The sequence below is a fragment of the Petaurus breviceps genome, unplaced genomic scaffold (genome assembly GCF_028583685.1).
Source record: "Petaurus breviceps papuanus isolate PSGF00001 unplaced genomic scaffold, PetGlider_PUasm1.0 171, whole genome shotgun sequence".
Lineage (NCBI taxonomy): Eukaryota > Metazoa > Chordata > Mammalia > Diprotodontia > Petauridae > Petaurus > Petaurus breviceps.
In genome coordinates, this window is record NW_027185754.1 from 3993260 (window position 1) to 4013607 (window position 20348).

A 20348-nucleotide genomic window follows, 5' to 3' on the forward strand; every position below is an offset into this window, starting at 1 on the left:
TTTCCACTGTTTTATGTCAAGTCCTCAGCCTTTCTAACATACATTAATAAAGCATATTGATATGTAGAGAGTAACAGTTAAATTTCTATATTCTTTTCTAAATCAAATTTAAAACTAGACAAATTAGTAACAAGCTGAATAAGATTTTTTTTGTCCATAAAGAATTAGCTATAGGAGGAGGTTAGGTGGCCCAGTGAGTAAAGTGCCGGCCCCAAGAGTCAGGAGGACCTGAGTTCGGTTCCGGCCTAAGACACTTAACACCCACAAAAAAATAAACTAGCCGTGTGACCTTGGGCAAGTTACTTAACCCCAATTGCCCTCCAAAAGGCAAAAGAAAAAAAAAGAATTAGCTATATTTTTCAGTTTTAAAAATATAATCTTTAAGTATCTGGTTATTATATAACAAAAGCACTCACATACTATCTCCAAAGTTCCCTGGATCCAGAAATCCAGTAAGGTTTTCTTCTCTTCCTTTCAGAAGCTATGAAGAAACAAAAGAAAAGATTGCTCAATTCATCACATAAAATTTAGCTATCTGGCAGAATGTCTTTTCTCTTTCCTACAAACCTTTTTTTCAAAAAGTTTTCTAATATAAGGTTTCCAGAAATGTTCTTTTATTCCCTTTGCCTCTAAAACTAGGCCATCGTGCAGGGCACAAAGTGGCTCAATGACACACGGGGGGTCGGAATAAGGCTTGGAGTCCTTACTATGGAAATCTTCAGGCAGGCCTACAAAATAGTCACAAGACAAATGTGGCTCTCAGTTAATATTAAAAGCAATGAACTAAAAAAAGACAAACAGAAATACTGGTTAAAGAGCCTAACACAGCAACAAGGTGAAGAAATACATAATAATAGTATAGGTCTAATCTATTTTTTCAGTTTAATTATCCATCAAGAATACTCAGATGGTCTTCAGTTTTGAGAAACTCCATTATACATTTTGAAATAGCAAGAAAAAATTATAATTACTGCCATATGTACAACTAAGCTTTAAAAGGGCTAAATTATCAAAGTGTCATTTTATCTCTTGATTTCTATACCCTAACTGCTGAGCTATATTAGACAGAAGAAATCTATAGTATTACAAAGCAAAATTAATGCTCTGAAAGACAATTATGATGTTCACTCAATGGAAACTTCTCAACATTCACTTAATTATTTGTTAACATTTTTCTCATCAACTTACAGCTTTTTGTCTTAGCTCAGCGACAGGAAAATAAAAGAGGAAGGAAAAGGAGTGAAGGGGAATAAGAGGAAACAAAGTTAATTGGGCACCAGGGAAGAAGAAGAGGGTGTGGAAGGAGAGGAAAGAGAAAAGAGGCAAAGAAGAAAAGGAGACAGATAGGGAGAGAAGACAGAAAAAGCAGAGAGGAATAACAGGAGAGAAAGAAAAAAATATGAGTAAATATGAAGTTTGGTCAACTTAGACAAGAAGCAACTCTTGTAGACAACTTTAACTTTCAATTTTGAGGTTGATAAGCCATTAACCACAGAAGCTGAAAACTTGTCTGAAGCATTCTATACACTTACAAATCCACCATAATTCAAACACTGTCATTCAAGGTAATAGAAACATTAAATACCAGCTCCATGGCTGCCCTATCTACTTGCTTTGTACACTATAATCTTAACTTGTCTCAGTGTGTCATTAAAGACCTTTGTTGTCTTTAATTATACAGAAATCATATACTTGAAGTCTGTCAAGCACACAAATAAAAGTATTAATTCTGTATTTTATTAGTTTAATCATGAAAAAAGATTATCTTACTGCTTTAAATTATAATTCCTCTTTGAGACACAGATCTTAAATCTCTAGGATCGGGGTCACTAGCAGAGGAGAGAGAGCATCGCTGTGCATAAATCCCCTCTGCTTCCCACCCTTTCTAAAAGCCTTCTGCTCTGGAGCTCATCATCACAGATCCTAAATCTCACATTATTTGTCAATGTAATATAGAGAATTTCTCCACAAATCTGATTCCCAATTATTAGATAATTAAAGCATTTTGGCAATTACATAACAGGACTTTTTGAGACTTATGTATGCTAATAAAAGGAAAATTGTTCTCTACAAACACAACTTACTTACAAGGTTGTGCTGCCAGCTAATCTCCCATTAACACACCTACCTTTAAAATTAGGATTTAGAAGTTCTTTACGATTAGAGCACTGAAGGGCATTTCCATATACTAGATCCAAAGCACATAGCAAAAGGTGATAAGAATTGACCAAGTCATCACTGATCATGGGGAAATTACCTATAGAATTATAACATTCAGAGTCAAATTTAAATAAATCTTGAGATACTCCTCCCATTATATACATTATTATATAAAGCCTGTACCACTGTGCTATATAGTTTAGATATCTTATAGATTAAATAATATTTTACAGTTGTAAATTGATTTCTTAAAAAAACCTCTAATAAATATGCTTTTCGTTCATTCAATATTCAGTCAAAGATTTCTAATTACTTATTGATTACCTGGGGTTTTATCATTAAACTTTATTCTTTAAACTTTACATATTAAAAACTTATCTTTAAAAGAAACCTCAAATTTTAGGAACATTACTTCCATGGCAAAGTACACTTCTATAATGAAAATTATATAAATCCACAATAGTACAAACTGCTTCAGAGCAAATGATTAAGAAAAGTATATATACAATGAAAAAAAAAATAGGTACCTACTTTTTGTCATAAATTATACAGATATACTACAAACCACCACAATTTGAGCAATATTTAACCTTTTAAAGGTATAAATGACTTTATCTCTTAGTTTAGTTGTAATTGCAAATTATTGTGAATAACTACCGACTCCTGCAAATTAATACAATATATGCAGAAACAACTTAAGATTTTTAAGCTCTAGAACTAACAATTCTAAACCCATTCAAATTGCAGCAGACTAATGGTAACTATATCTAGGAAGAAAAAAACCCACTGCTACTGAAAATGATTAGGGAGTAAAAGCAAATGTATGGAAAAAATAATTATTCAGTTATTTTATAACAAAAACACACCAAAAAACCCCAAAACTTGACAGAAATACGTAATGATGGAAGACTATGAATGTTTAGAAACATTAAAACTAACTTTTATTTGGAGTCTGAATATGTATTGTACTTAAAATAGGTAAAATTTTAAAACTTTTCATAACTAAAAATATTGATAATATCCTTTTAGGCTAAATATTATATTCATATAAGCCTTCCAATCTTTCACATTTTCTATTTTATTTTATTAATATGCCTCACGGACTAATTTTAAAATATCTAACTTATAGGAAACTTAAAGACATCTTACAAATTGCTTCTAAAATGGTTGATTCCTCAATAATATCATGTACCTAGTTCTTAAAAAGGGGGTTAAAACCCTAAACATAGGTACCTTGGGTTTCTTATTTCTTATTTGTCTACTTACCTCACGTACCCCCTTTCCCCCAAAAAAGACAATCATTTACCTTGGTATATTTGGAGAAACAATTCTTAGCTTCACTTTAAATAAAATATTGAACAAATTAATGTAGATGAATTAAAGGAAAAAATAAATAACATTCCTCTTCTTTTTGTCAGAAATGTGAACTGCAGTTATAATCTAAGATTTGCAGCACTATTAGCTAAGATTTAATCACGTAAGTAAACCTAAGCCACCCTACACCACTGAAAAGAGGCTAAAAATGAAAATCTGCTCAGCTCTCTGAATGTAAAACAGGAAGCTGTACTCATTGGTCTTCAAGCTACAAAGCCTGACACAAAACAAGCCCAAACTTGTCACTGGGGCATGGTTGCCATGATAAGGAAGCAGAGACTATCACTACTCAAAGGAAACAAGTTTGCAACATAAAGAGCTTCAATGCTTCTAAAAGTCAAAATCTAATTTAGCCCAACTTTGAAATACTTTCTATCTTGCCTCTAAATTGTGACATTACAAATAAACCTGACCTGGAAGATCATATAAAAAAGTATCCACACAATGGCAACAGGTAAATGAAAATTCGTTTAATATCAGAAGAGCTCTCCCACATCCCAAGAGAAATAATTCTATATAGTTCTATACCAAACAGAAGGTCTATGTGTGGGCTTGAAAGCAAAGGTGCCCTCCAAAATGCAGAGCAGTGTTTTACTGGAACACAGCAGCCCTGGAGACAAGCTGAAACTCTAAGAGTGGCTTAGACACTTACAACTGACACTAGCCTTCCTTAAAATTCCTGACCAATTTGAACAGTCATCTATCTTATTGTGGCCACAGAAGTGAGCTCTGGTAGAAAGAGACTGGACTGGGAGCAAAGACCCTATAGATTCAAGTCCAAAGTCCAGGCTCTGCTATTAACCAATTAGCTATATCAACAGCTGTAAATATATAGCTCTCTAAGCCTCAGTTTTTTTCATTTGTAACATGAGATGAGTGTCCTAGATATCAAATAATACTTAGTTATATTTCAATCTAAAGTCTCTTTAGACTTAATTATTTTTAAGCTGTATCAAGGCAGTTCAGCAGCAAAGTAAACTCAAGCTGTAACAAATAAGCTATGTAGCTCAGAATGCCTTCTTTTCTAAAGTGGAGGGCTTCTAACAACAGGTATTTCTTTCCAGAAGTATAAAAGCCAGAAAGTTCTGTGGAGATCAACTTTATGAAAAGCAGACTTATGGCAGCTGGGTAAGTGAGAAAACCAACTGTCCAAAGTTTAAATGACATATCTGTCTGAACAAGTTGTAACTAGTCTAAATTCAATCAGAAGCCATAGGCCCCATCCTCACAGAGTCTACCTCACCCCCAAAGAAGGAAAAAACACACAGCTGTGTCTGTAATCCTTACATAATAAGCACGTAATGAATAAAGTACATTTCCAGTGAAGAACTTGATAGCTTAGCTTTGAAAAATAGCTCATACAAAAAAAGATACTCTATATTCCAACTACTAAAAGGACAGATTCAGTTAAGGATGTTTAATGAAAAGAAATCTGGACATAGGAAATTCATGGAAACCATGGGAATGTTTATGGATTAGAAGTAATGAAAAGAAATTTAAAGTCAGACTCCTTTAGAATCACTTCAAAGTTAACCTAAAACATTCTAATGATCCATGAGTATGCTGACTGAAATCTGAAGTATTAAGTAAATTCATAACATCAAATTCTACTGGTTTTCTTACCTTTTGCATACACAAAGAGTACCCAACAAAACTGGAAAACTTCTGAGACCGTACACGGTTGTCGCCTTGGGAGGGGAAAGCCATGAGAATTAGAAATGACCTCTCAGAGTGACACAAATTAAGAATCAAAAACTCACAATTGAGTTCAATAGTCTTGGATTGTATTTTACATGGAAAGCTATGAAAGGCCTTATCATTTTGATAGGAAATCCTGTTCTGCCCAGATATTGGCAGGGATATGCAATAGCTGGGGAAATATACTTTGGAGAGAAAGGCTAAAATATAAGTGTTTAGAGGGCATAGAAGATATGACTGAGCAGGTGTTTTTTAAAATGACATCAATCAGACTATACAGGAAATGCTGTGTGTTAAGACCCAGACACTTAAACCTGCCCTACATGACCTACTCCTAATGTAGAACTATTTTCCCCCAAAACCCATTCCAAATAAAAGTCATCTATCCTGTCTCTTTATTAGTTTCCCATGTTTCTAAACTCTATTTCCCATCTTTTTTTTTTTAAGCAATAGGGGTTAAGTAACTTGCTCAAGGTTACATGGCCAGTTGTTTTGTGTGGGTGCCAAGTATCCAAGGCCAGAACCGATCCCGGGTATCCCAACGCCGGGGCTGGCGCTCTCACTCATTGCGCCACCTGGCCGCCCCAATTTCCCATCTTCTAATGCATCTTCAATGTGTTCTAGTTTGCAAACTGAAAAAGGGTAATAGAAGGGGAGTTTTAGGCCTCTTTTTAATTTATGGCTTCATGATCAGGTATCTGTCAACAGGCCAGTTAGCAGGATTTCAATGGCTTAATCTAGCCCTGTGAAAGGAAAAGCACTATTTTAAGCACTAGAAGACTCAAGTTTTAGCCACAGGTCTGTCAATAACTACTGTGTCCAATATACCTACCCTACTTTAATCCACAAGAATACTGTGAGGATCAAATAGAATAACACTTTATTGCTTTAAAATTATGTTTGGTAAACCTGAAAATTTTATTTATTTGATTATCTATTCAGTTAACTCTAAAATTATTAGCTTGCTATTTAAGACCCTCCACAATCCAGCCTAAACCTAGTTATCATCTCTTTATCTCATTTCCTGTGACCTTCCCCCCCAACTCCAACTCCTACAGTCTACTGGAAAAACATTAAAGGTAGGAGAGCCCAGGAGATGCTGTCTAAGATCAGGGGAGCTAAATTCCAAGAAAAGATACTAGTTAGAAAATTTCTTTGGCTAAAGTCTAAAGGATATTAACAAAAGTGAGTTTCAGATAACTGAGTCTAGAGCTCCATTTTCCATTAGGTGCCAACAGAGTAGATGTGAAGGGCAGACAGAACAGGGTCTTTCTCAAGGGCATGGAAACTGAGACAGACAAGAAGAGGGAGGAAAATAAGTGAAGATAGAGGAACAAAGAGGTAGAGAATGACTCCTGTATGGCAGAAACATAATGAATTAGTACAATAATCCCAAAGGTCAGAGCTAGAGCAAAAGAAGCTTGATAATGGGAACAAGAAGAAAATGAGGAAGGCCAAGAAGTGATTAATGATTTAAATACATGCCAAATAAAATACCCTGAGAGAATGTGCCCTTACATAGCTTGTACCCAGAGATCTCCTTGTTGTGTGTTATAAAGCCGCCTTGGGCACTTTATATCAATTGACTCTATGTGCTAGCCACTAAAAGGATACTGGCTGGGAACAGGCACATCTGAAAGAATAAAAAGGGCCAGGGACTACAAGTGAAGCCTTTGGAGAAGGAGCCAAACCCCTAGAAAGAAGTTTAATACTCACTTTCTCCACTCTCTCATCATTTACTCCTCCTCCTGCTTGAAATGTGACATCCTGATGACTGCACTGAAATTCTTCTGGAAGGTTAGCAACACCCTGTTCGTTCCCACACTGATGACCTTTTCCTGGTCCTCTTCCTCCTGACCTCTCTTGCAACATCTGAGATGTCGTGGCCCATCCATTTCTCCCACTTTGGCTTTCATGATACTATTCTCCCCAGATTCTCTCTCAGATCCCTTTGTTGGCTCCCCTTCCATCCCCTGCCTTTTAGCCTGCAGTGTGTTGTGGGCCCCTTCCTCTTCTCCTCATATGTGCTCTCCTTTGGCAACCCTGTCTTGTTCCTATGGGTTCAAGTGTCAACTATACACAAATAACTCTCAAATCCACATATCCTGCCCTAATTATTCTTCTGGAATTCCAGCAACATATCATCAGCTGCCTATTGGACATCTCATCCTGAATTTCCCATAGGCTTCTCAAATTCAATACACATAAAATACCTCATTTTTCCTGTTAAAATTGTCCCTCTCCAAACTTTCCTATTTCTATTAAGGGCATGCAGTCTCCCAGTCACCCAGGTTTGCAACATCAGAGGAATCCCTGACTTTTCTCTTTCCTCAGTCCTCCCATGTTCAATCAGTTGTCAAGTCTTGTCAATTCTATTTCCACACCATCTTAAATTTGTTCCCTTCTTTTCATTCACAAAAGCTACCACCCAAATACAGGTACTTAACACCTAGCACGTGTTTTACTATAATAGCTTCCTAATTAGTCTTCCATATTGCGATTTTTCCCTCTTCAAATTAACCTGCACATAGCTACCAAGATAATCTTCCCAAAGCACAGGTCTGACCATGTTACTCTGCTCAAAAACTTTCAAGGGGCTCCCCATGATCTATACGATAAAATGCAAATTCTTGAGCCAAACATTTGAATGAAAAAGCCAAACTCCACAATATGGCTCTCATTTTCCCAAGTTTACTTCACATTGCTCCCCTTCACAAATTCTACATTCCATCAAACTGGCCCACTTTGTGTTCCCTGAACTTGACCTTAAATTTCCACATAACCCATCCTCCCAATTAGGAAAGGAAGCCTCTTTACTTCTACCTCTCAGAGTCTTGTCTTCCTTCAGTGTTCAGCTAGACTGCCATCTCCTCAATGAAGTATTTCCTGAGTCTTTGCTGTCAGTGCTATCTCCTTCCTCAGTTTTTATTTGTATATTTGCTATACCTCCTCCTGTCCCCAAAGACTATAAGCACCCTGAGGGCTCATAGAGAATTTTGTTTTCATATTTGTATCCCCAATGCCTAATTTGTGCCCTATACAAAACAGGCAATTAGTAAATGTTTGTTAAACTGAATTGGACTACTTCTTTAATGTTCTGAGGGCCAGGAGAAAGCTGCCCAGAGAAGTGGTAACTGAAAGATATCTGGGGAACCTACTGTTTGGGAGCTACTTTGAGAGTATATGTTCAATCAACTAAGGAAGTTAGAACTGGAAACTGCTTGTTGACTACTCATACAGCTATAAGTCAGTGGATAAAGAGGAAAACTGTGGCCAAGGCAGCTTTAGATCCATTGTCCTAAGGCAGAGCTATGATGAGGACTTGTGGGGGTACTGCAGGGAAGCAGAAGCAGGGCTATCAAACTTCTATGCAGACAGAAATCTATATGGCTTGGAATAGAAGTAGGAAATGTAAACATTCCCAATTTTATCAGCCACGGCAGAGAGACACAAGCTAAGGGAAGACAGATATTGTGCTAACAGTAACTGGCATGCCTTGATAACAAAAAAATCACTGTTTATTTTGTTTGACTCAACTTAGCAGTGCCATGTTTATAATGCTTTCAATCCTCTTGAAAAGTGTATTGTTACAGCAATTAATTTTTAAGTGTGTATTCAAATGCTTTGTCTTATTCTTGCCCATATGTTCAAAGATGCAGCCTTTTGCTTTAGAGATAGTAAAATAAAATCCTATTAATGACAGGGCAGTAATGGTAGAATAAGATATTCTTCTCTGCATAAAGGCTCCCTAAATACTAGTTGTATGATCATGGGTAAATAACTTTTCCTCTCTGAATCTAACTCTCTTCATCTGTAAAAGGGAGCTAATTATATTTATATTACTTATCTCACAGAGTAGTTAGGAAACACAAATGAGAAAATACACAAAAGTACTCTATAAAAAACTGTGGAAGTATATACAAACATAAAGAATGACTAAGATAAAACAGATGAGCGTAATGTTGTCCAATTTAGGGGGAAAAGCAATTTAAATTTTAAAGACAGAATGAAATAGAAGTAATCCATGCATCCTCAAGATAGAAAACTTCTTATTTTTGACTAACAAACAGAAAGTCCTACCGGTATTTTCGTCCTCTCTGTTGACAAGGTGGCTCCTCTTGAGAATATCGAAAAATGTCCTGAAAGATGGGTTCATACTTCTTAAAAATCACAGCAGACACTGTGAAATTTCTCTCTAGTCTTTCAGTACGTTCTCTGAATCGTGAGGGTAGATTTGCCATATCTTCCCACTTCTTCATCTTATTAAAAAATTCAATTAAACTGGTTTTTAAAAGATAAAAAATTAAGACATATATCAATTAGCTAGTGTAACTTTTTAAAAATGATATTACTTCTTATTATATTTGAACATTGATATGGATCACAATTCAAAAGGCACTTAACAATAGCCATGAATTAATTCTAAATAGGCAGTTATATTTTTGTATTTGTTGATACAGAATTCTGACAGTGCTAATCATTGTCTTTAGAATTTTAAAAGCTTTACCCATGGTACATACATGTATCTAGTTAGGTTCATCTCTAACTTAACCAAATTGGAAATTCCGAAAATCAAAGGTGAGATCAATAAGACTGTAGGTTAAAAAAAAATAAACTATTGAGCTAATAAATAAATCTAGAAGCTGGCTTTACTAAAAACAAGAAATAGAGATCAAACAAGAAATAGAGAGCATTACAGAATGTAAAATGGATAATTTTGATTATATTAAATATAAAAGGTTTTGCACAAACAAAAGCAATGCAACCAAGGTTAGAAGGAAAGCAGAAAGCTGGGAAACAAGCTTTACAGTGATGTCTCTGATAAAGGCTTCACTTCTCAAACAAATAGAGAATTGGGTCAAATTTATAAGAATACAAGTCATTCCCCAATCAATAAACAGTCAAAGGATATGAACAGGGAGTTTTCAGATGGAAGAAATCAAAGCTAGCTATAGGCACATGAAGAAGTGCTCTAAATCACTTTTGATTAGCAAAATGCAAGTAAAAACAACTCTGAGGTACCACCTGACACCTATCAGATTGGGTAATATGACAAAAAAGGAAAATGGTAAATATTAGAAAGGATATGGTAAAATTGGAACACTAATTGTCCACTGCTGGTAGAGTTGTGAACTGATCCAAATATTCTGGCGAGCAATTAAGAATTATGCTCAAAAGGTAACTGAATCGTGCATACCCTTTGATGCAGCAATACCACTATTAGAGCTGTAATCCAAAAAGATGATAAAAAAAGAAAAAGACCTACATGAACAAAAATATTTATTTGTTTGGGTTTTTTTTTGCTTTTTGGAGGGGCAACTGGGGTTAAGTGATTTGCCCAAGGTCACATGGCAAGTAAGTGTTAAGTGTCTGGGGCCGGATTTGAACTCAGGTCTTTCTAACTCCAAGGCTGGGGCTCTATTCACTTTGCCACCTAGCTGCCCCAACAAAAATATTTATAGCAGCTCTTTATGTGATGACAAAGAATTAGGAATTGAGGGGATAACCATCAAATGGAGAATGGCTGAATAAAGTGCATATAATGTATGAATGTAATGGAATACTATTGTGCTATAAGAAATGAGAAGCAGGCAGATTTCAGAAATACTTGGAAAGGCTTACATGAACTGATGCAAAGTGAAATGAGCAGAACCAGGAAAACATTGTACACAGCATTAGCAATACTGTGTGCTTATCAACTATGAATGACTCAGCTCTTCTCAGCAACATAATGATCAAGACAAGTACAAACAACTCACAAAGGAAAATGCTATCCATACATTCAGATAAAGAACTGATGGCCTCTGAATGCAGATTGCAGCATATTTTTTGCATATACTTTATTCTTTTTCATGGTTTTTTTTTTCCTTTTGATCTGTTTCTTCTTTCACAACTGTGACTAATATGGAATATGTTTTACATGATAGCACATGTATCACCTATATCAACTATCTACCATTTTCAGAAGAAGGGAGGAGAGGAAGGGAGGTAGAGAGAAAAATTTGGAATTCAAAATCTTGCAAAAAAAATGAATACTAAAAATCATCTTGACATGTATTTGAGAAAAAAATAAAATCCTATTAAAATAAGTTAAGGAAATGCTAAATTTTAATAAATTTCAATTTCAAGGTTAGTGAAAACAAAGATATAAATTTTTTTTTCCTAATTTGAATTCATGGACCCTATGAAATCTATCCATGGATACTGGATTAAAACCCCCTGGTCTATCATTATTTTGACTAATGGGCTTTTATATAAATCATACTCTATTTCTTCTTTTTTTTTAGAGGGGTAATGCAAGGCAAGTGGGGTTAAGAGACTTGCCCAAGGTCACACTAATTAAGTGTCAAGTGTCTGAGGCCAGATTTGAACTCAGGTTCTCCTGATTCCAGGGCTCATATTCTATTCCTTGTGCCACTTAGCTGCCCCAATCATACTCTATTTCTTACACTTCATATATTTAATATATAGATTACCTCTGCTCCGAACATCGAAGGATTCTGGTTAAGGAGACATAATTCCCTTCTACTGTCCCTTTGCTCACAGTGGGAACAGATTTTCTGCAAGCCACATATAAGGCACATGCTAACCAATGTAGATCATTTCCCTGTAAAATAAAACAAAATTAAGTTGCTACTAACAAGTCAAATATAAGAAATTTCAAACTGGAATTTAAACTGTATCCTTGTTTAAATATAATAATTTTGCTCACAATTGGAAAATGCATATGAAGTCAAATTAAACTTGAATGAAGAAGTATGCTTACTCCAATCTCCTAATTTTACAGATGAGAAAAACTGAGGCTGAGAGAACAAGAGATCTGTAAAAGGTCACACAGGTGGCAGAACCAAGATTTGTACCCAAGTCCTCTAAGTATAAATACAAGTGTACCATGCTGCTTCCCAAGGTACATTGGTGGCTCCACTGACATTTCATTCAATATTCATGTTTAAGGGAAGAAAAACAGTGCTTAATTTCCAAAGCTACATGTGACTTACATAGATATCTTATACTCTCCTCATGATGAAAAGTCTAAATGGCTAGAATTCAAATGAAATCTCTTTCCCAAGTTGCACCTTCATGGTAATCTTCAAGAACTATAAGAAGGTCCTTCTCCCTGATAAGGGTAGGCCTAGAAGATGCTCAAGCAAATTGCTTTGACAGCATTTTTAGTATTCTTTTTAATTAAAATGGAAGGAAAAGGACAGTTATCCTTTCTTTACACTTTACAGTGAACATTAACTTAATGGATTGGGGGGGATTCCTAGACTTTTCAGACTGGTGAAGCCTATGGACTGCTCAGAATCATAAGTCCATATAGACCCTGCATGAAATGAAATATATAGAATTACTAAGGAAATCAATTATATTGAAATAGTTATCAAAATACATATTTTTTATTTTTTTTAAAGCAATTGGGGTTAAGTAACTTGCTCAAGGTTATACGGCCAGGTGTTTCTGGGTAGGTGTTTCAGGTCTGAGTCCGGATTCGATCCCAGGTCATCCCGACTCTGGGGCCGGTGCTCTTACTCGCTGTGCTACCTGGCCACCCCCAAAAATATATATTTTTAAAAGTTCATGGACTCCAAGTTTAAAACCCCTGGCTTAGGGAAAATAGCGATACATCCCAATTCAAGCAAGAAACAGCTGCTGTCCTCACTACTATAAGTCATATAATTTGCATAGATTGAGAAACCAAAGTGTAAAATTTAGTACTAAACAAGCAGAGCTTTATTTTCCAGTTTACAATGTGGCATTTACTATGTTACATTTGTTTCCAAATAGAACATATTTGCCTGCATGATACTGGGCAAATGTGTTCTGACAAACTCAAACTGTGGTTATAATATATAAAGATGCAAGGAGAACACTGAGATAAGTAGAGACAAGTATTTCTCAACATTACCAAAATAAAATAGTTTGTAAGAGGTATAGTAAATGAGGATTCAAGGCCTAGATTCTCAGAAAGCAGAACTGACTTGGTGTTCTCCTGAATATCAGGTATTAGAATATAATAACCAAACATCTGATAAAAGCATAAAGATTTCTGGATTTTTTCATTGGTCTATAAAAGGATACCAGCAGAATTTACCAGTACTGGATAGAGAAGGAAACATTCTCTAGTTTGTAACTGAAGATATGACCACAATATAATCACTGTGTTTAATACTAGGGGAAGGGAAGAAACACTGTGTCAAACTGACAGGGTCTATAAAAAGAGTTGTGCAATTCCTTTGAGTTTTAGAGTGCTTCAAAGGCTCACTCTTATCCAAAAGCATGATTGACATCCTTTCCACAGGGTTTGAATTAGTCCAGAGTGGTCAATGCATTAAATTTATGGGTCAACGTGCATAATGGATCAATTTGCATTTCAATTTAACTTAAAAGCACTGCTCTAAGTATGAAGGGAGATAAAAAGTTTGCAGAAGACAATCCCAGCCCTCATGGATACATGGTTACATACATACAGTTTACCGAGGGATATGAGACATATTCCTCATCTAGAGAATGGAGATAATACTTTACCTATTTCACTGAATCATCAGAAAAGTGCTAGGTAAACCTTAAAATACCAAGGGAATGGTTTTGTTTTTTGTTTTTTACAAATAATGATGAAATTAAAAAATATGATAAATGACTGGATGACCACTTGTTAGCATACTGAAGACTGCAGTATTGTTTAGGTACTAGATTAACAGGATTTTAAGGTGAAAAGAATCTTAGATAGGGGTTGTTTTCAACGATTTCCAAAGTCCCTTCTCTTTTTAAAGTTTACTCTTGTATCTCCAAGTTCAGCAATCTTTCAATTATACCATCCTGCACCTATCTTTGCAAAGTAAGGAATGAGATCTTCTCGCTACCTTTTAAGAATAAGAAAACACCAATTAGGTCTGGGGGCTAAAGTACCTGAAACCTTCCATAAATCTAATACAGGACCAGGGCTTAGTAAAATTAATCATCCCTCAAGTCAGAAAGAATTGCATTCAAATGCGTCCGCACAAAAATAATTAATAATGGCTCACATTCTAATAGCTCATCCCCTTCATTTCCCACCCAGAGGAACTGCTGGATTTCATGATCTCGGCAACTCATCAGTCTGCAAGACGAAATCAACTTTGAAACTCTCATCTCCTGGGATCATTTCCCAGTCCGATTGCAGGACTTCATCATGCCCCCTCCAACCCGCCCTCTCCTTTCTTACTTTTTTATATGTTGTCTCCCTCAGTAGATTGGGAGTTCAGGGCTTGTTTTATATCTTTGTCTCCCCAGCGCTTAGCACAGGGCTTGGAACATAGTCGGCATTTGCTAAATGTTCATGGACTATTGCCATTAAAGCGTGAAAGAACCTCAGAGATGATTTAATACGACCCCCCATTTTACAGGTGAGCCACAGAGGTTCGGGGAGGGGAGGTGACCAGTGCATAGTCACACAGCGTTTCAGCCTTTGTACAAATCAAGCCTCAAGACCAGCCTTTCTTTAAATCCCCCGCCCCAAAGAGAAGCCCTTCCCGCTCCATTGCAAACAGCCCCTCCCGCGGGGGGGGGGGGGGGGGCGGCATACGTCGCCGTGCGCGCGTGCGCGGTCATGCGTCCGCAGGGGGCGGGCACTCCGCCCGGAGGGGCGGCGGCCAGGCCCGAAGTCCGGCTGCGGCTCTGCCCCGGGCCCGCCCGTCCCTCCCTCGATGCGGGCGCACCTCTAGCGTGTAGCTTTGGCTCATGCTCCGGTAGCTCTCCCAGGCCTCGGCCCGCGCCTCCTCGTCCATGTTGAGGCGGCCGCAGAGCTCGTCAAAGCGCTGGCGCGTCTGAGGCGCCGGCGTCTGTCCGACAGGCCCGCCGCGCTCTCCCGCAGCCTCCTCCCCCCCGTCCTCCGCCGGCGCCTCCTCTTCCGCGCCGTCCTCTTCCTCCTCTTCAGAGGCGGCCGCCGGCGGAGGCGGCTGCTCGGCCCCTGCCGGCATCGCACTTAGCTCCGCGGGGGCCGCTCCTTAGGCGAGCGGGCGGCGCCGGCCCGGAGCCATTCAAACCGCGAAGCGCCCGCCCGGCCAGCTGCCCGCACCGCGCCTGCGCCGCCAACGGTTACGTGGCCGCTCCAGCAGCCGTCATTGCGAACGCGGCCTCCTGGAAGCTGTAGTCCACGTCGGGTGCCCAGGAGGGACAGAAAACCCCATTTTGTGTCTTGGCGGAGTTTCTTGGGCTCTTAGGCATTTACGAGTTGGGAGCAGGCCTGTATTGTATAGTGGAGGAGATCAGTGTGCGAATCCCGGGGGCAGGTACCACGTTTAGCTAGGAACCAGGCGGTGCCGGTGGTACGCAGAACTCCCCCCGCCGCCCCCTCCCATTCCCTTTTAGGGCCGGCGGTAGAACGATCTATTTTTATAAAAGAAGAAACTGAAGCAAAAAAGAGCGTGTTAGAACTGTAAGACACAACATAGCTTTGTTAGAAGGGTGAAGGAAACAGGTTCAGGTAGCGTGACTTATCCAAGGTCACACCTGATTTCCACGGCAGTCCTTTCAATGCTATGTCTGCACTGGCAGTCTCATTCTCTCAGCCTCCACAAATCTCATCACAGGAGTGGAAAGTTAGGGCAGGAAATCCGGAGGCCTTGACCCCACTCCATATACTTTACAGCTGTGTAAATCTCATCAAAGTGGGCCTTAGTTTGGGCATCTGTTAAATGAGTTAAGGTAAGGCTTGGGATTGCCTGAACAAACTGAACATAATGGAACATTATTGTGCCATATGACATCAAGAATGATCTGGAAATGCCTGAGAGATTGAAAGAAATATGACATGCAGAAAAACAAAAGAATTGGAATAAGATACAAATGTAGAACCACCACTATGTAAAAACTGGCAGCAAAATAAAAAAAAAATTGGGGCATTTTATTGAAGTTAATCACATTTAAGAAATTTGTGAGTAATTTGGAGTTTGCAGTTTTATGTATGATAATTTTTTCATTTTATTTGAGTATTTTATTGTTACAGTTAAAATAAAAATAAGGGCTCAATAAAGCATTCTGTGCTTGGATTTAGAAGATCTAGATTGTAGGTAGCACAGCGAGTAAGAGCACCGACCCCAGTGTGGGGATGACCTGGGGATTGAATCTGGGCTTAGACACAGCACCCACCCAGAAACACCTGGCTGTGTAACCTTGAGCAAGTTACTTAACCCCAATTGCTTTAAAAAAAAAAAAAAGATCTAGATTGTAGTCCCCAGTTCTGCCATTAACTCAATGTATTATCTGCGACAAGTTACAGCCCTTGGTGGACTTAAATTTCCTCATTTGTCAAATGAGGAGATTCAGCTTTGGTCTACAGCTTAAGCCTCATTCCTACTGCAATGCTATTTCCCCTAACTCTATACATTGGGAGGCTCATTCAGTCTCCACAACTTCTTCAGCCAGGGGAGTAAAAAGTTGCAACATTCTGTAATTTTACATCCTTTAAGATACATTAGTACAACTTTAATACATGTGAATCCTTTGGCCTAATCTTAAGACATCCTAAAAATATGGCCAAAATGCCCTCCCCTAAAAGTAATTGAATTATAAATTTTCCTGCCGCCCTCCCCCCCAGCCTGGGTTGAGGTTTTGACAACCTTCAGTTCTCAGTCATTCTGCTAAACCTTTAAAAATACCCCTGAAACCATATTTTACACATGTACCCAGCAGTGGAGTAGAGATTTGGAGGTTATGAGCTTGAATCTTAGCTGCTAATCATAAACTGTGATCTTGGGAAAAATTCTGCCCTAGTTTCAATATTATAAAATTTTGGGGTTGGTCTAAATGGTCTCTGCTGTCTCTTCTACCTGAAATTCTGTGAATGGATTCCTAAGGAGACTACATTTGGGGCACTTGGCAGCCTCTTCCAGTTAAGTGGAAAAGTACCAGACCAGGAATTGGGAGACCTGTGTTGTAGTCCCCATTCTGCCACTAGGTAGCTGTGACTTTGGGCATTTCACTTCCTCTTTCTGTTGAAGTTGCTCCTTTTCAAAAGGAATCATTACACCCTGTTAAACTCTAAGCTGGAACAGAACCCAATTGGAGAGAATATGTTCAGACACTTAGGAAGAGACCAGAAGGATTTCAAAACATCACTTTTTTATCTTTATATAAAGAACAGGAAAAGAAGATTGTATCTGAAACCTTGAATCTGTTAGTACTTTTGAAAAAAGCATATATTAAATTTGTTAGTTTCAAAGCTGTCCTGCTTGTTTCCTTCCAAAATTATTTCTTTTCTGTACATTTTATTTCATTTTTCAATTAACATTTAAATGAACACTTAAGCGATTTTTTTGTTACTGCTATTGCTAGCTTCCCTTTATCCTTCAATGAATAAAGAAATACATAATCCTTTTAATAAGCATGGTCAAGCAAACTCAAATCCACACATTTGCATGTTAAAAAATGTATGCTTTGTTTCACACCTTGAGTCTCCCCTTTCATCATTTTACATTATTTGTAAAAAGTGATTACTACAGAACTAAATAAGAAATGATCTTTTACTCAATATTTCTTAAGTGTGATTTTTAACTATGTTATGTGGGTATTCCTTCCAGTAACACAGATTACACCCTATCCATGGCTGTCTCTCCTGTGTGGTTCTTCCATGTGTTCCCACAAATCCTCTCAGAGGTACCATCCAATGTGCTTATCACCTTTCTCTGATTTCCTATTGTAGCAGGAATGGATACTAACTGAGCACCTGGACAGTATCACATCTCCTTTACTTTTCTCTCACATTGGTTAAGCTATGTGTATTTTACTACACATCTGCTATGTGTCAGGTACTGTACTAGGGAGACGAAAACAAAAATGAAAGTCTGCCCTCGAGGAGCTTTTCTTTTGATGGAGACAAAGTGTACATACAAAATAAATACAAGGTAATCTTTTGGGGGTGGGGTAGGGCAGCTTCTTGCAGATCTCACTTGGGCTGAGTTTTGTGGAGGTGTGGAGGAAGTGCATCCCAAGCATGGAAGACAGCCAGGGCAAAGGCTGGGAGATGAAATAAGGTGCGAAGAATAGCAAGGAGGACAGTTGGACTGGGCCATAGAACATATGAAGGAAAGTAATGTACAAGTCTGCAAAGGTAGCTTGGAATTTGGTTATAAAGGGTTTTACATACCAGGAGTTTATACTTCATCATGGGGAACCAATGGAGTTTACTGAACCAGGGAATGAAATTATTCAACTGATTTAGGAAAGAATAAGTATTTATTAAGTACCTACTATATAGTAGGGGGGCAGTATGTTTTATTATAAGCCCTCAGGATTTCTGGTTAGTCACTGTTTATTAAAGTTCCTAAGTTTTATAGATACAGATAATGAAATATTTTTTACTTAATTGGCCAAGACTGCCTTCTCACCCACCTCTCCACTCCCTACCCTCCCACTGACAACACAAGAAAAGGTCATGATTCATGGGGATCAATAAATCAACAGGCATTTATTAAGTTCCTACTATGTGCTAGGTACCATGCTAATGCTGGGGGATATAAAGACAAAAGTAACAGTCCTTGCCCTCTAAGAGCTAGCACTTTCTCAGTCAGTCAATAAACATTAAGCACCTACTATATGCCAGGCACAGTGCTAAGCACTGGGAGGGAGGGGGATACAAAAAGACAAAAAAACTATCCCTGCCTTCAGGGATATCACAGTCCAATGGGGAGACAACAAACGTACATATAAACACAAGCTATATACAGGAAAGACAGGAAATAATTAAAAGAGGGAAGACACTGAAATTAAAAGAGGCTTGGGGAAAATCTTCCTGGAAGTGTGATTTTAGCTGGAGACTTGAAAGAAGCAGGAGATGGAGATGAGGGAGGGCATTCTAGGCATGCGGGACAGCAAGAGAAAATTGAGGAGACTGGGAGCTGGAGTATCTTGTTCAGGATAGCAAAGAAGCCAGAGTCACCAGATTGAAGAGTATGTAAATGGAGATGGGGGTGGTAGAAGATGTTAAGACTGAAGAGGGGTTGAGGGAGCAGATTATGAAGAGCTGTCAAGATCTAATGTCATACAGGAAGCCTAATCCAATACCTCTTAATTGTAGTAGTTAGGCCTCTAATGGGGCAGCTAGATGGTGAAATGGATAGAGCACTGGGCCTGGAGACAGGAAGACTCCTTCCTTTGTTCAAATTTGGCTTTTTTGGTTTTTTGAGCAGGCAAACTAAACCATCTTTTGCTTCATTTCTTACCTAGCCTTAAATCACAGAATGAGTATTGCCTCAGACAAACTGAGACCTGGGAAAGACCTTAGGTTAAAAAGGGCCAAGATCTCCCACAGCATCTGGGATCATCTCCAGTAGTCCTGACCTATGTCTTGCCACTGGACTCAGATGACCCTGTAGGGGAGAGTGAGGCTGAAGACTTGGCACAGCTCTGCCTCACTTAAATCCAATTCACTTGCAAATCAAGACATCACCCTGCTGCTGCCGTGTTTCCCCGATAATAAGACACTCTTATTATTTTTTTTGGAAAGAAAAACACCAGAGGGCTTATTTTCAGGGGAGGGCTTATGTTGCCCTGCCTCAGCTCTCCTCCACGGCACTGCTCTCAATGGCGCCAGCAAGCAAATCACTGGGGAAGAACAGGATGACACGCTCACTGCTGCAGCTCTGATTGGATGCAGCTCGGAGCCCAGCGTGCGTTTCACGGGGGGGGGGGGTACATACAGAGGGTACCGTAATGTAGTGTGTAGCGCAGGGGATCACCTTCACTACAGTAGCAATCTCAATAGGGCTTATTGTCAGGGGAGGGCTTATTTTAGAGGAATCTTACACAGTAAGGGGAGGGCTTATTTTCGGGATAGGTCTTATTATCGGGGAAACAGGGTGTTATTGGTCCTTCTCAAGAACAAAGGACAACAACTTTCTCTTTCTACCTTTCTCCTATCCTCTCACATGGGAAAACAGAAATTGTTTAGAATTTTTTTTTAAACAGAAAAACTGAGGCAGCTAGGTGGCGCAATGAATAGAGCACCGGCCCTAGAGTCAGGAGGACCCGAGTTCAAATATGGCCTCAGACCCTTAAACACAAAAAAATTCCGTGTGACTTTGGGCAAGTCACTTAACCCCAACTACCCTACCTTCCCCCCTCCAAAAAGCAAAAAAAAA

At 38.5% G+C, this 20348-nt stretch overlaps 1 protein-coding gene across 1 annotated transcript in view; it reads right to left on the reverse strand.

The window, feature by feature from the left end:
• The window catches only part of RBL2 (RB transcriptional corepressor like 2), a 41696-nt gene extending 25681 nt beyond the window's left edge, over positions 1–16015 (reverse strand). Inside the window, exons 1-7 of the mRNA XM_069082475.1 lie at positions 14928–16015; positions 11709–11839; positions 9313–9513; positions 5158–5222; positions 2129–2257; positions 568–728; positions 417–481 (exon numbers count right to left, since the gene is read on the reverse strand). Of these exons, the coding sequence (XP_068938576.1) occupies positions 417–481; positions 568–728; positions 2129–2257; positions 5158–5222; positions 9313–9513; positions 11709–11839; positions 14928–15188 (1013 nt within the window). The 5' untranslated portion in view covers positions 15189–16015. The remainder of the gene's footprint in view (positions 1–416; positions 482–567; positions 729–2128; positions 2258–5157; positions 5223–9312; positions 9514–11708; positions 11840–14927) is intronic.
• Between the last annotated feature and the right edge of the window lie 4333 nt (positions 16016–20348).